This window comes from Wolffia australiana, chromosome 12 (assembly GCF_029677425.1).
Source record: "Wolffia australiana isolate 7733 chromosome 12, ASM2967742v1".
Taxonomy (NCBI): domain Eukaryota; kingdom Viridiplantae; phylum Streptophyta; class Magnoliopsida; order Alismatales; family Araceae; genus Wolffia; species Wolffia australiana.
Genome location: NC_135846.1, coordinates 8,280,225 through 8,293,440, shown reverse-complemented (window position 1 = coordinate 8,293,440; position 13,216 = coordinate 8,280,225). Strand labels below are relative to the sequence as shown.

At 50.0% G+C, this 13,216-nt stretch overlaps 1 protein-coding gene across 4 annotated transcripts in view; it reads left to right on the top strand.

Moving 5' to 3' along the window:
* Positions 1–13,216, top strand: part of ATR (Ataxia telangiectasia-mutated and RAD3-like protein) — a 29,984-nt gene that overhangs the window by 5,689 nt on the left and 11,079 nt on the right. Inside the window, exons 6-10 of one of the 4 annotated variants that reach the window (XM_078583703.1) lie at positions 11,301–11,445; positions 11,519–12,105; positions 12,179–12,254; positions 12,424–12,480; positions 12,603–12,772. In XM_078583703.1, coding sequence (XP_078439829.1) covers positions 11,301–11,445; positions 11,519–12,105; positions 12,179–12,254; positions 12,424–12,480; positions 12,603–12,772 — 1,035 coding nt within the window. Of the gene's footprint in view, positions 1–11,256; positions 11,446–11,518; positions 12,106–12,178; positions 12,255–12,423; positions 12,773–13,216 lie in introns of all 4 variants that reach the window. The other 3 variants (XM_078583701.1, XM_078583704.1, XM_078583705.1) reach the window with 3 other exon arrangements.

Below are 13,216 nucleotides of genomic sequence, written 5' to 3'. Positions count from 1 at the left end.
CCGCCAGGCAGACAGATGAGTCAAGGAAAATGTATGCTCGAGTTCGACTCGGGAACGGCAATAGATGGTAAGTCCGAATTTCAAAAAGGGGATTTTGTTAGTTAAGTGCTTATCCTCCTCTTGGGCCCTATTCTATAAGCCCTTTAGGAGCTCTTATTTCCTCTCTCTCATAGGGTATAAATACCCTAATGTAAGCCACTTACTTCCTTATGTCAATCTATTCTCTCATTTCTCAACCTCCATCGACCCTTCTTCTCCTCCAAACTCTCTAGGGTTTGTCATGGTATCAGAGCTCTAGGGCTCCTGATCTTCCCTCTCCTCTCTAGGGTTTGACATCACCCTTTAGGGTTTGAGATCCCTTGATCTCACCCTCCCTCCCTCCTCACAGCCAGCCGCACAGCAGCAAGCGCGGCAGCAAGCTGCGCGCGACCAGCCCGTCGCACAGCAGCAAGCCGCCGCGCGCGCCGCGCAGCAGCCAGCACAGCCGCGCGGCAGCAAGCGCGCGACCAGCCAGCAGCGCGACCAGCCGCCACGACCAGCCAGCAGCGCAGCAGCCAGCCGCGCGACCAGCCAGCAGCGCGACCAGCCGCCAGCGCAGCCAGCCGCCGCGCGACCAGCCAACAGCGCAGCAGCAAGCGCGCGACCAGCCAGCCGCGCGACCAGCCGCCGCGCACAGCCAGCCGCCGCGCGCGCCAGCCAGCAGCGCAGCAGCCAGCGCGCGACCAGCCGCCCGCGCGCAGCCAGCCGCCCGCGCGCGCCAGCCAGCAGCGCGGCAGCCAGCGCGCGACCAGCCAGCCGCGCGACCAGCCGCCCGCGCACAGCCAGCCGCCGCGCGACCAGCCAGCAGCGCGGCAGCCAGCCGCCCGCGCGCGCCGCCAGCCGCACAGCAGCAAGCGGCGCGGCAACAAGCGCCGCGCGACCAGCCAGTCGCACAGCAGCAAGCGCGCGCAGCCCGCTCCGCAGCCAGCACAGCCGCGCGGCAGCCAGCCGCCGCAGCCAGCCGCCGCGCGACCAGCCAGCAGCGCAGCAGCCAGCCGCCGCACGGCCAGCCGCGCAGCCCGCAGCGCAGTCAGCCGCGCAGCCAGCCGCACAGCCAGCCGTGTAGCCAGCCGCACAGCCAGCCGCACGGCCAGCCGCACAGCCAGCGCGCGGCCAGCTGCACCGCCAGCGCGCCGCCAGCCGCACAGCCAGCAGCCAGCCGCACAGCCAGTCGCGCAGCCAGCCGCGCAGTCAGCCGCGCAGAGACCGACATAGAGACCATGCCTTACACAGAGACCGACTTTGCGGAGAAGCCGCTCTCCTACAAGATCACTCATCCGTTGCCTCTGGTCCCGGAATCAACTCTTCTCCGCGGCCCGAATCTTCTGCAGTGGTCTCGCTTCGCCGAGACCACCCTCAAATCCCGTCAACTGTACAAGCACTGCACCGAGCATCCCTTGACCGCCGATCACCCTCACTATGCGGCTTGGGACGCCGAGGAGCAGTTCATCCTTGGGTGGCTGTCCACGTTCACATTGGCCCCCGATTTCCGCGACCACTTTCCCCATCAGAAAAGCGGTCAAAGGGTTTTGGGACCAAGCCACGAAATTTGCGGGCGGGAGAATGATTGGTGGCGCATCTACGCCCTCGCTGCTCAAGCTTCCAACCTGAAACAGGGCTCTCTGTCGATCTCCGATTATGCTCTCGCACACAAGAAGGCGTGGGATGAAGTGGACCACTACCTGCCAACGGACGACCCCAAGTGCAAGACCTATCAGAACATGCTTATCCTGCGCATCATGGGGTTTCTCAACGGCCTAAACCGGGAATATGAGGCCATTCGTCGTCGGGCCCTGCACAACAAAGATGGCCCTCCGGATCTCGAGACGTTGGTTCAGGAGCTCCAGGAGGAAGAGAGTCATCTCCTTCTCCATGGGACTCCCACCTCCGACCCGGCTGAGTCCTCTGCGCTTCTGGCAGCACCTGCTGCCGCTGCTGGGCAGTCCTCGGCCCTCTTACCGACTCCGGCAGCCGCTGCCGCCTGCAAAAACACCCGTCTGCACCTATTGCGGGAAGCCGGGCCACTGGAAGAACAAGTGCACTAAACGTCTCAACGACTGGCGAAAGAAGAAAGAGGCGGACAGCAAGGCCATGTTGGCCCAATCTGAATCTTCCCCGGCCCCGAGCACGTCTACCACGGCTCTGGACAGCATCCAAGCCGAGCTTGCCCGGCTCCGTGATCAGGTGGCAGCCATGCAGCCTTCTTCGACTGCCTACTTCGGCACATTTGGTGCGTCTTCCTCCCCTGCCGACACTTGGTATTGCGGCCATCGGCGTTCAGTCGCCGGTCGTATCGGACACGACTTGGGTGCTTGACTCGGGGGCCACTGAGCACATGACCCCCCTCAACACTCGGTTCGTCTCCTACGTCCGGCATAGTGGTGCACGTACTGTTCTCACGGCCGGGGGTGGACGACTACGCGTGGCTGGAATCGGGGCAGTCTATGTGGACGGCCTTGGTGTGGTCCATAGCGTCCTCCACGTTCCCGACCTGCGGGCTGTACTTCTGTCACCCCAACGCCTTGTTGATGCCGTCCAGTGCTCATTTCATCTCCAACCTGACGGCATGTTTCTGTCTGACAAGGTCGGCCGGACTACACGGATTAGGCGGGAGAACGAGCTGCTGTTGCTGGATGATGGGGGACGGTCGCAGTGCTTCGCGGTGCATCGGACACTTCGGACGGGGGCCGAGCAGCGGTGGGGACGACTCCTGATGACGCACCAGCGGCTGGGCCACCCGCCTTTTGCGACTCTTCACCGTCTTTCCCCTGAATTATGTTCTGGCTCGGACCTTAAGACCTTGGTGTGTGACGCTTGTCAGTTGGCGAAGCATCGCCGTTCTTCCTTCACTCCGTCCTCGGCTCACACATCTGTCCCGCTGTTCCGGGTGCATAGCGGCGTGTGGGGACCTGCCCGAAACCTAGCTTGAAAGGTCATCGGTACTTCCTTCTACTTGTGGGCGAGGCAACTCGCTATACGTGGGTCTACCTCCTCACGCGAAGTCGGAAGTTGCGCAGAATGTCCGTCATTTTTGTGCGATGGTGGCGACGCAGTTTGGTCGGGTATCCAGCGGTTTCGCTCGGATAATGCCCGCGACTTCTTCAACAACGACCTCGGCGCCTTCTTCGCCCGACCGGGGATCCTCCACGAATCTTCATGCCCTGCCACCCGGAGCAGAACGGACTAGCCGAGCGTCGCGCCGGCTATGTCACCTCGACAGCCCGGGCGCTCCTTATCGGCGCCAAGGCCCGTGGCGTATTGGGGTGATGCCGTCCTGACGAGCACCCATCTCGTCAATCGCATTCCCACCCAGCTGTTGGCGTTCTCTACCCCCCTGGACCGGATGAGCGCGGCCTTCCCCGACACGTGCCTGCGGACGGGTCTCTTGCCACGGATATTCGGCTGCACGGCATATGTCCACGACACGTCTCCGGGCCGGACAAAGCTTGACGCTCGTGCTGTTCGGTGCGTCTTCGTTGGGTACTCCTCTCTTCAGAAGGGGTATCGGTGCTACCATCCGCCGTCTCGGCGATACTTCATCTCGGCAAATGTCACCTTTGCCGAGCATGAACCCTATTTTGGGGACCACTCTTCCTCATCCCGCCTCCCGTTGGATGCGGCCCCCTCGGCTCCCCACTTGGGGCCCGTTCCTTTCTTGGAGCCCACCGCTCCCGCATCTTCTTCCTCATTCCATGCTCCCTCTCCCTTTGATTCTTCTCCGTCGGTGACCCCCGAGGGGCCTTTGGACGTGCTGTCCTCCCCATCTTTGCTTCCCGCCATCCGGCATGCTCCTCCTCTTCCTCCTTCCTCCGATCAGTCCCCTCTCGAGTCATCCTCCTCGCTTCCCGTTGCGCCTCCTCCCCTTGATGACCCTTTCCTTCCCTCCCATGACGCGTCTTCGTCCCCTGCTCCGTTATCTGATTCTCCCGTGGAGGTTTCTCGTCCTCCTCCCGAGGACTCCCCCTCCCCCACTGCTTCCGCTCATCTTCCATTGGCCGAGCCATCCTCAACCTCTCTCGACGATGACGACCAGTTGGGATGGCCCATTGCCCTCCGGAAAGGGGTTCGTCAGTGCACTCAGACGCCCCGTTATCCTCTTTCGCATTTTCTTTCCTTCGACCGGCTGAGTACTCCCTACCGGCTGTTTCTTGCTCGCATCGAGTCGGATCCCATCCCTCGCCGCTTAGCCGATGCTATCGCTTCTCCTCATTGGAAAGCGGCGATGGACGAGGAGATGCAGTCCCTACTCCGAAACCGCACTTGGAACATCGTCCCCCTCCCTCTTGGCAAGCGGGCGGTGGATTGCAAGTGGGTCCACACCAAGAAGCATCATGCGGATGGCACCCTTGAGCTACAAGTCTCGACTTGTGGCTCGCGGGTTCACCCAATCTTACGGAGTGGACTACTTCGAGACGTTCTCCCCTGTGGCGAAGATGGAGACCGTTCGCCTCCTCCTGGCCCTCGCGGCTCACTTCCGGTGGGCTATCCGACAGTTCGACGTCAAGAACGCCTTCTTGCATGGCGACTTGACGGAGGAGGTGTACATGCAGCAGCCCCCGGGTTACTCTCTCGGCCCCCCTGGCCACGCGTCTGCCGACTGCGGAAGTCCCTTTATGGACTAAAGCAGTCTCCGCGCATGTGGTTCGGCCGGTTCTCCGCTGTTCTGAAAGCCGAAGGGTACACTCAGAGCAACGGAGATGCCACTTTGTTCTTCCGCCACCGTCCGACCGGGATCTCCATCCTTGCTGTGTATGTCGACGACATCCTCATCACGGGATCAGATGCTGCTGAAGCCGTTCGTCTTAGCACCGCCCTGGCCAAGGAATTTGAGATCAAGGCCCTTGGCCTTCTCCGATATTTCCTCGGCCTTGAGGTGGCGTACTCCTCACGGGGCCTCTTTGTTTCACAGCAGAAGTACGCCGTCGACTTGCTGACTTTGACAGGGATGACCGGGTGTGCGCCCGTGAGCACTCCTATCGACCCCAACGTCAAGTTGGGCAAGGGCGATGACTCTCCTTTGACGAATGCTCACCGCTATCAGCAGTTGGTGGGCAAACTCCTCTACCTGACTTACACTCGGCCCGACATTGCATTTGCGGTCAACCTGCTCAGTCAGTTCATGCACTCACCGAGGGAGATCCACAGTCAAGCCGCCCACCGGGTACTTTCGTATCTCAAGGGCTGCCCGGGCAAGGGACTCCTCTTCCCTCATAGCTCGGACAAGACGGTGAAGGTGTACACCGATGCCGATTTTGCTGGCTCCGTTGTGGATTGTCGGTCTACCACGGGGTACTGCACGTTCGTTCTTGGCAGCCTCGTCAGCTGGAAAAGTAGCAAGCAGGACAAGGTGTCCCGCTCCAGTGCCGAGGCCGAATTTCGTGCTCTTGCTGATGGGGCAGCCGAGGGACAGTGGATCCACAACATCCTCGCCGATCTTCACGTGAAGTATGTGGGACCAATCCACTTCTTCTGTGACAACAAATCCACTATCGCCTTAGCCAAGAACCCCGGACAGCAAGGGCGCATCAAGCACATGGAGCGCAACCGCTATTTCTTCAAGGAACGTATGGACGAGGGGCTCTTCGACCTCGAATACGTCTCCTCTGCTGACCAGGCAGCGGATGTCCTCACCAAGGGACTGTCCCGGCCGCTGCTTCAACGTGCTGTATCCAAGCTCAATATGGACGACATCCATACTTCGCTTGCGGGGGGGTGTTAGTTAAGTGCTTATCCTCCTCTTGGGCCCTATTCTATAAGCCCTTTAGGAGCTCTTATTTCCTCTCTCTCATAGGGTATAAATACCCTAATGTAAGCCACTTACTTCCTTATGTCAATCTATTCTCTCATTTCTCAACCTCCATCGACCCTTCTTCTCCTCCAAACTCTCTAGGGTTTGTCAGATTTAATGTATTTCAGTGGAACAAACGTTGGTTGAACTGTGTGGAGCGGTTTTTTAGAGTTCACCGCATTGCTGATTCAGAAAAACTTCATTTGGTTTCTTTACATATGGAAAGCCCAGCACAGGGCTGGTTTATATACACTGAGGAAAATTTTGGATTTGACCACTGGGTGATGTTCAGACAACAATTTGAACGCCGTTACAAACCTTCATCAAAAGCATTATGTGAGAGATTTATGAACCTACGACAAACAGGTCCAGTTTCTGAATATAGATCATAATTTGAACACTTGACCGCCTTCTTATCCCACCTGCTGACAGATGTTCATGAGACTGCATATCTCAGAGGTTTAAAGTCAGACATCTGGGCTGAATTAAATAAATACAGGCCTTAGCATCCAAGAGATAATTGACTTTTCACTGGAAGCAGAAAGTAATCTACAGGTTCTGGATAATTGGCCAGCAGGAAGGATGATAAACACTCCAAATGCTTGTACTAATCAAAATTTATGCTCTCGGCCAGGAACGATTGTAGCAACTAGAGGGCGAAGTCAGAATATCAACCATCAAGCTCGAACCACTCCAACCATGAATGTAAATGATCAAGCACCCCAAGACAGAAAGAAAAAGTTTATACGTCTTTCTCCAGAAGAATTTTTACGGCGGGAAGAAAAAGGACTATGCTACAATTGTAATGAAGTCTACATGTCTGGGCATAGATGCCATAAGAGTGTGAGCATATGCATGCTGCAGGAAGAAGATGAGGAAACTCAACCAATATCGGAGGAGGATTTCATGCAACTGGACGAAGGATCCCTATATGAAGGTGCTTTAATGACAGTGCAGCTTAATTCCATATCAGTCCACCAAGATCACATGGTTTGCTGAAACTTTGGGGATACATTAAAAACAGGAAAGTAAGAGTTCTCATAGATGGGGGAGCTACTTTCAATTTCATCTTCCCCCGTTTTGTTACACAACTGGGAATACCCATCCAACCATATCACCGGATCAGAGTGGCGCTTGCTGGCAGATCCTATAGACTAACCGCCAGACTTTGCACAAATGTCCAGCTGCAACTACAAGGAATTCTGCTGGAACAGAATATGATCCCGTTCAAATGTGGCAACCTAGACATAACACTAGGCATCCTATGGCTAAGAACTCTGGGCTGGTTCCATTCAAATTATGACCACCTGATGTTGAAAATATTGTGGCAGGATCAAGTCATTACTCTAAAAGCTGACCCTAAGCTTAATGGAAAGTGGCATTCTCCATTCGAGGATGAGAGAGCTCATGAAGAATGGGTAACTACAATACAACAGACCGAGTGATCAACAGACAACAAACAATTGCAACTACTGAGGTCCACCCTGAAGAGGTCATCAACACGCATTTCACCTCAACAGGACCCGAGGTTCTCATAAGTTGGAAGAATTTCACAGAAGCCAAAGACACGTGGGAATTTGCTGACCGCCTGAGGAAGGCTTTCCTCGACTTCAAACTTGAGGACAAGTTACGAGTCCATGGGGGGGAGTAAAAATATTTTATTTTCAAAGACGTATCGCAGGCGCTTCAACAAACGAGCAAGGTAACTAACTCTCTCGTGTGAAGGAGTCGCAATTCCTTTCTGGAGGTAAAGTCCTTGGATCTTGGAACACCAACGGAAATGTATGTTGCAGCAACTGAAGATAAAGATCTTGAGTGAGAGAATATACCTCTGTTGATGATGTTAAGATTCCTCTATCAGCTCAGTGGGTCTTCTCTATGGACTTTATCAATTCCTTATGGGCTTCTTCGTCTTCAAATGCAGAGTACAGGTATCCATTTAACTCTGGATCAGCCTTGATTGTAATGATTTGGTCTTGCATCATAATCTTCATACTCGAATGATGATAATTAAAGAGGAACCACCCCAAAGTTCTCAGCCAGGAAACTCCCAAAACAACGTCCACACTGCCTAAGACAAACGGGATAAAGTTATGCTCGAAGCAAAGTCCCTGTATATTGATGAGACAATAATACGAATCCCAGAGGTTTGCCTCAGCGACGGACTGACTGGAATCTCCCAATATGATAGAGAGTTTTTGGTAAGGACTGACTGGAATCTCAATTCTCTGGACCAACTTTTGGCAGATAAAACTATAAGTAGCCCCTCCATCTATTAACACTTTGATTAGATGTTGTTGAATATGACCCCATGCCTTTACAGATCCATGTACTCGTGGACGTGTCACTTCCATAACAGGATGAATGGTCATAAGTGCATCATCATGAATGGGATTCTCATCCAATTGCTTAAAGACTTCTTCAGTTATGGGCAGAATATCTTCCTCTTCGTCTTCTTGCAGCATAAAAACACTCATTTTTTTATGACATTTGTGTCCCGGCATGTAAACTTCATTACAGCTGTAACACTATCCCTTCTCTTTTCTTTGCATGAATCTTCTTGTGAAAGAGGGGTTAGCTTTCCTTTTGCCTTGCCTTGCCTTGCTTCACTCTCTGCTATCGTAGGTTGAGTTGTAATTCTGTTGGGTAGAGTCACATTTTGATTTCTGACTCCTTGCCCATGTGCAAGTCCTTGCTTGATCATATGAGTAGGATTGAAGTTGGATGTTGAATTTGACCTCCCTGTGCATTTATTATCAAGGACTAGCCAGTGATCAAAACCGAATTTCTCTTCGGTATAAATGAACCTTGAGCCTGGCCTTCCATGTGAAGAGCGATTAAATGTAATTATTTGGAATGTGGAAGTCTATGTACCTTGAAGAAACGTTCAACACAGTTTAACCATGTTTGAGCATGAGTGCCATTAAAGCATGGTATATCACCTTTTCTGAATTCGGATTTACTTTCCGTAAGAGTATTTTGATTTGTTGGGACCCATCCATACATCACATTTGTATCTGGAGTTGATTTAGAGGCGCCTGGAGCCGGACTTTTGAGTTTCCTGTTCATTGCCTTCAACTACTGCAATGTGAGCGAAAGGACTTCTGCAGTGTCACTTTGATCAGGAATTACATCCTTTCCCTTCTCAACTAATTTTTCCATATCTTCTTGAACTTTCTTGGTTGTGACACAATCAAGATCTGACAATGTGCGTCGTCGGTGTGTGGCGGTCGTCGGTGGTGTGCAAGGAGCAGGGCCGGTGCTTCGGGAAGAAGCTGAACGGGTGGCGTGGCCGGGCGGTTCGAAGTGGGTAGTCGGTGGCCGACGCAGAGAAGTAGAAGTTAGATAGTAAAATAAATAATAACATGGTAAAATAAATAATATTATATTTTGACTATGTTTATTAGCATAGTAAAATAAATAATATTATTTCCGTCATCGGTGATGGTGACGGCGTCATGGTGATGGTGATGTGACGGAACAAGGAAGAAGGGACACGTGACTAGTACGTGATGGAATTTTTTAAAATCCTCGGATGCGTGACGTGACAGTGACGTGACAAACATTTCGTCACGTCACCGTTATTCACGCATCGTCCTCCGTCCCATCACATCCGGGGTGTCACGTCCTGGACGTGCCGTTCCCTAAATGTGCTATGAAAACTAAGCTGTTCTTGAAGAATAGGTGTACCTCTGTCGGAGGTTGACTTGGCGTAGCTCAGATTGATCAATCTTCCAACAATCTCGCGTGTTGATAGATTGCAGCTATACACAGTAAACCCGAAAGGCCGTAGCTTAAAGGATCCTCGTCTGCTTCACGTAGTGGTTAGCAGCAGATTGTCACTGCTCTGATACAAATTGATACCGTCCTGGTATCCTAGATCAAATATTTCAATATAAAGTCCAGCTTGCAAGCATCATTGCTGATGAAAATGTTCAAAATTCCAAACGGAGAGATTGAGATCAGGAGAAAGATCGACAATAGTTTGGGGAAATGGTGATAGGGTGAAAGACGATACAAATGGAGAGTGGATCAGCTTCCTCTCTCCCTTTCTAGCCGCGGTAGGCTCCCGCGCTCCAGCCTCAGCTTCCAGCTGCCAATAGAATTCTGGCAAACTTCTTGATCATCCAGATGAGCTAAGCTTTATTTATAGTCAAGTTGCACGTGCGACTTGACTTAACACTGTCTCTTGGAGGCGTGTCGATGATACGTTCTTGAGAAGAACATATCAGTCTCTGATAGGAACCCTTATAGGATCCTCAACCTATCTAGGGGAGTCTTGTCAGGTTAGTCCTCAAGGGCATTTCTGTCATTTGGTCATTATGTATTTCCTTTAAATAGGGATGCCCTCCCTTTGAGTTGGCAGTCAAGAAGAATCAAGTAAGATGCCCTGTCTCTCCTCTCCATGTTGATCTCTGCCTCATCAGTTTGACCTCCCCTTGGATCATTCCTGTTTCTCCTCTCTACCCTGGGAACTTCTACCTCGCCTTGCCCTCTACTCCCCTTCGATATGAGCTAGATCGAGGATTGTATCAGTCTCTTGGAAACTTTTGTGAAGAGAGTCAACTACCATTCACTACTGGGAGCTTCCCCCTTTCGGTGAAGTGCAAGGTGTAGTCTTCAACTGGTTTTCCACCTCATGCTTCGATAATATCACTCTCCATCCTCCCCTCCCATGACAAATGAGGTTTTGGTATGGTATATGACACATTCTTCACAAGAACATATCATCGGCTTTCAAATAGAGGAATGCAACAGATCACACGTGTGAATGTTCGCACGTGTGAATCAGTTTAAAAGAGAGGAGCAACCCTGCCGGTGGGAGAGACATTTTTCTGGGAAGTCTTACCGGAAATTGGAAGAAGCGGCGAAGCAGCGGAGGATCCATCCTCGTTTGGAGGGGAACTCATCCATCAGGGGCTCCATTTCTACCTTTCTTTTCATCTCTCTATCCCTCTCAAAACAGATTCATCAGAGCGTTCTTGGACATTTCATGATTTGATGGCAATTGAGCTTAATCGTGTTATTCTTGGGTAATTCGTTTTTGTGATACAAGCTGGATGTATCAGTTTACTGCTGGGGGAATGATTGTCACCAACATCTTAAGTTTTGTTTTGACCAATGTTTGGTTCTTATTTATCATATTTACAATGAGATCACCGTTTGGATCACCATTTTATGTTTAACCTCTAATTTTTTCGTGGAGTCAATAAGTCCAGTCTAATAATCTCTCTTTTTTTTCAAAAAAAAAATCTCTCTCTTTTTCATTATGCTCAAAAATATTTTAATAAGTCCAGTCAATTAACTACTTGATCATAATATTTTGATATCTCAGTTTTTTGATTTCTCATGGTGGGTCGTATCCAAAAAAGGTTATCTTAACCATTATGATGATTTGTCCTCGTCTGGTTTTCTGTCATGACTTCTAGGTATTGCGAATTAATGTTCTTGCACCAAATCTACGATCTTATAGGAATTTAGAGAATGATTCAAAGATGGGGAAATGTTTCCACGTGCTTCACTCTGCTGTTCCCGATGATATTGTTGAATCAACTGCAATTGATGTTGTTCATGCTTTTTCTAGTTCAATATTAAAGACAGAGAGCAATGAGCTAAAGGTGGATCTCTCTCTCACTCAAAGTTCTTTAAGTTATTAAAATACTTTAATCTGTTGAAGTTATTACTTTCCAGGTCGCGTTATGCAATGCATATGCTCGCATTGCCAAGATTTGCCCTGTGCATATTTGGAGGCCTAGCATTCTACTGAAGTCGCTCTGTTCTGATGATCCTTGTCCATCACTAGTCCTTTGCATCAAGGCAACAGTTGGCTTACTGCAGTATGAAGGAAACACTGATTGCGCTTCCAGTGATTGCTTTTGGGATTTGTCCACACGTGATGAGATGCTTGGCCTAGATTCTGTTGGACAGAAGAGACCATTTCAGGAATCTGACGTAACTATGCGCAAACGTCAAAGACAGAACAAATATAAAGGTATCCACGATGATGTCAAAGGTCGTCATTTGTTGATGCAAGATCCACAGGTAGAATCTGCACGTGACATGCAAAGATTACTCCTGTCTTTTGTCAAAACTCTAGGCCCTAGAAAGGGTGGTCTTCACTATGGTTCAGAGACCATTCAAGTGACCCCTGAAACTGCAATAATGGCTCTCAGCAAGCTCTCTCTTGCGTTCTGTTGTTATCGACCTAACAGCTTATCGGGGGTTGTATTTTGCCAAGTTATTTCTTGGATACATTGGATCTTCAAGCAGGTTGACAGGTGTTGTTGATTATTTTTTTCAGTTTTGATCCTCTTTCATATGTTTAAATTTGATCCTCTTTCATAAGTGCAGGCAGAGGAGGGTTATCCACTCAAGTTTGATATCTCGCTTTATTTGGAAGCTGTCCATGGCATATTGCTTTCTCAGGGTGAGTTCATTTTCGCAGTTCCCGTATGATACCTCTTTGTTTCAGTGAAACGGGGATGCTTGCTCTTGTTCAGGCTAAGATAATTTTATCCTCTTCAAATCATTTTTGTCACATGCATCTCAGGAATTTTTTGTTTTCCTGATTCTTAATACATGATATAATGGTGCAGTCACTTTCCATGGTCGCAGTAAAATGTTCCAAGATGAATGTGAGGATGAAGGGAACAGTACATTCTTTGATGCTTCTGAACCTTCTGATTTACTTAGTTTGGTGAAATTGGTGTGGGATCAACCTTCACTTTTTGGTCAGCTTCATCATCTTATCAAGATCAAATGCCTCTGTATTCAGATTCTTTCAAAGATAGGAGCTGCTCATGCCATGGAGAGATATCTTGAAATTTTTACCATCGGCCTTCATGATGAGTCTGAGGACGTCCAAGCTGAGGCTGTCATTTCCATGCCAGTGATTGTGTTCTTTTCCGGTAGATGCATGATAGAACATTGTTCTAGAATGCTGCTGTAAGCTTACTACCATCATTTAAATTCTTTGTATTGAACTTCACAGTTTCTTCTTTCTATTGCCATATTTCAAATTTTATTCCATAGCTTTTGATTCGATTGCATAAAACTTCATTTTTCATGAATGAAAAATGATCTTCAACTGACGAATGAGGGACTAATGTATATGATTGAAGAAAAGAGATGTTGCACCTTTATTTATGGGGGCTGTTGCACGTGTGAGAGAACCAAATAAATACATGAAAAAAAAAACCAAGTGAAAAAGGAAATGAGGTGTGCCTACATAATGTTTTGAAGAATGAGCTTGGGAGGATGGAAAATTTTTAGTGAAGTTATCCACACACTACTGCATGCATTGCCTTGTAATTTGCACATGCCATATTGTTTACAGCAGGACGCATGTCCCTCGTTGGTTTTATCTCATCATTGGGCTTCCCATGTCAA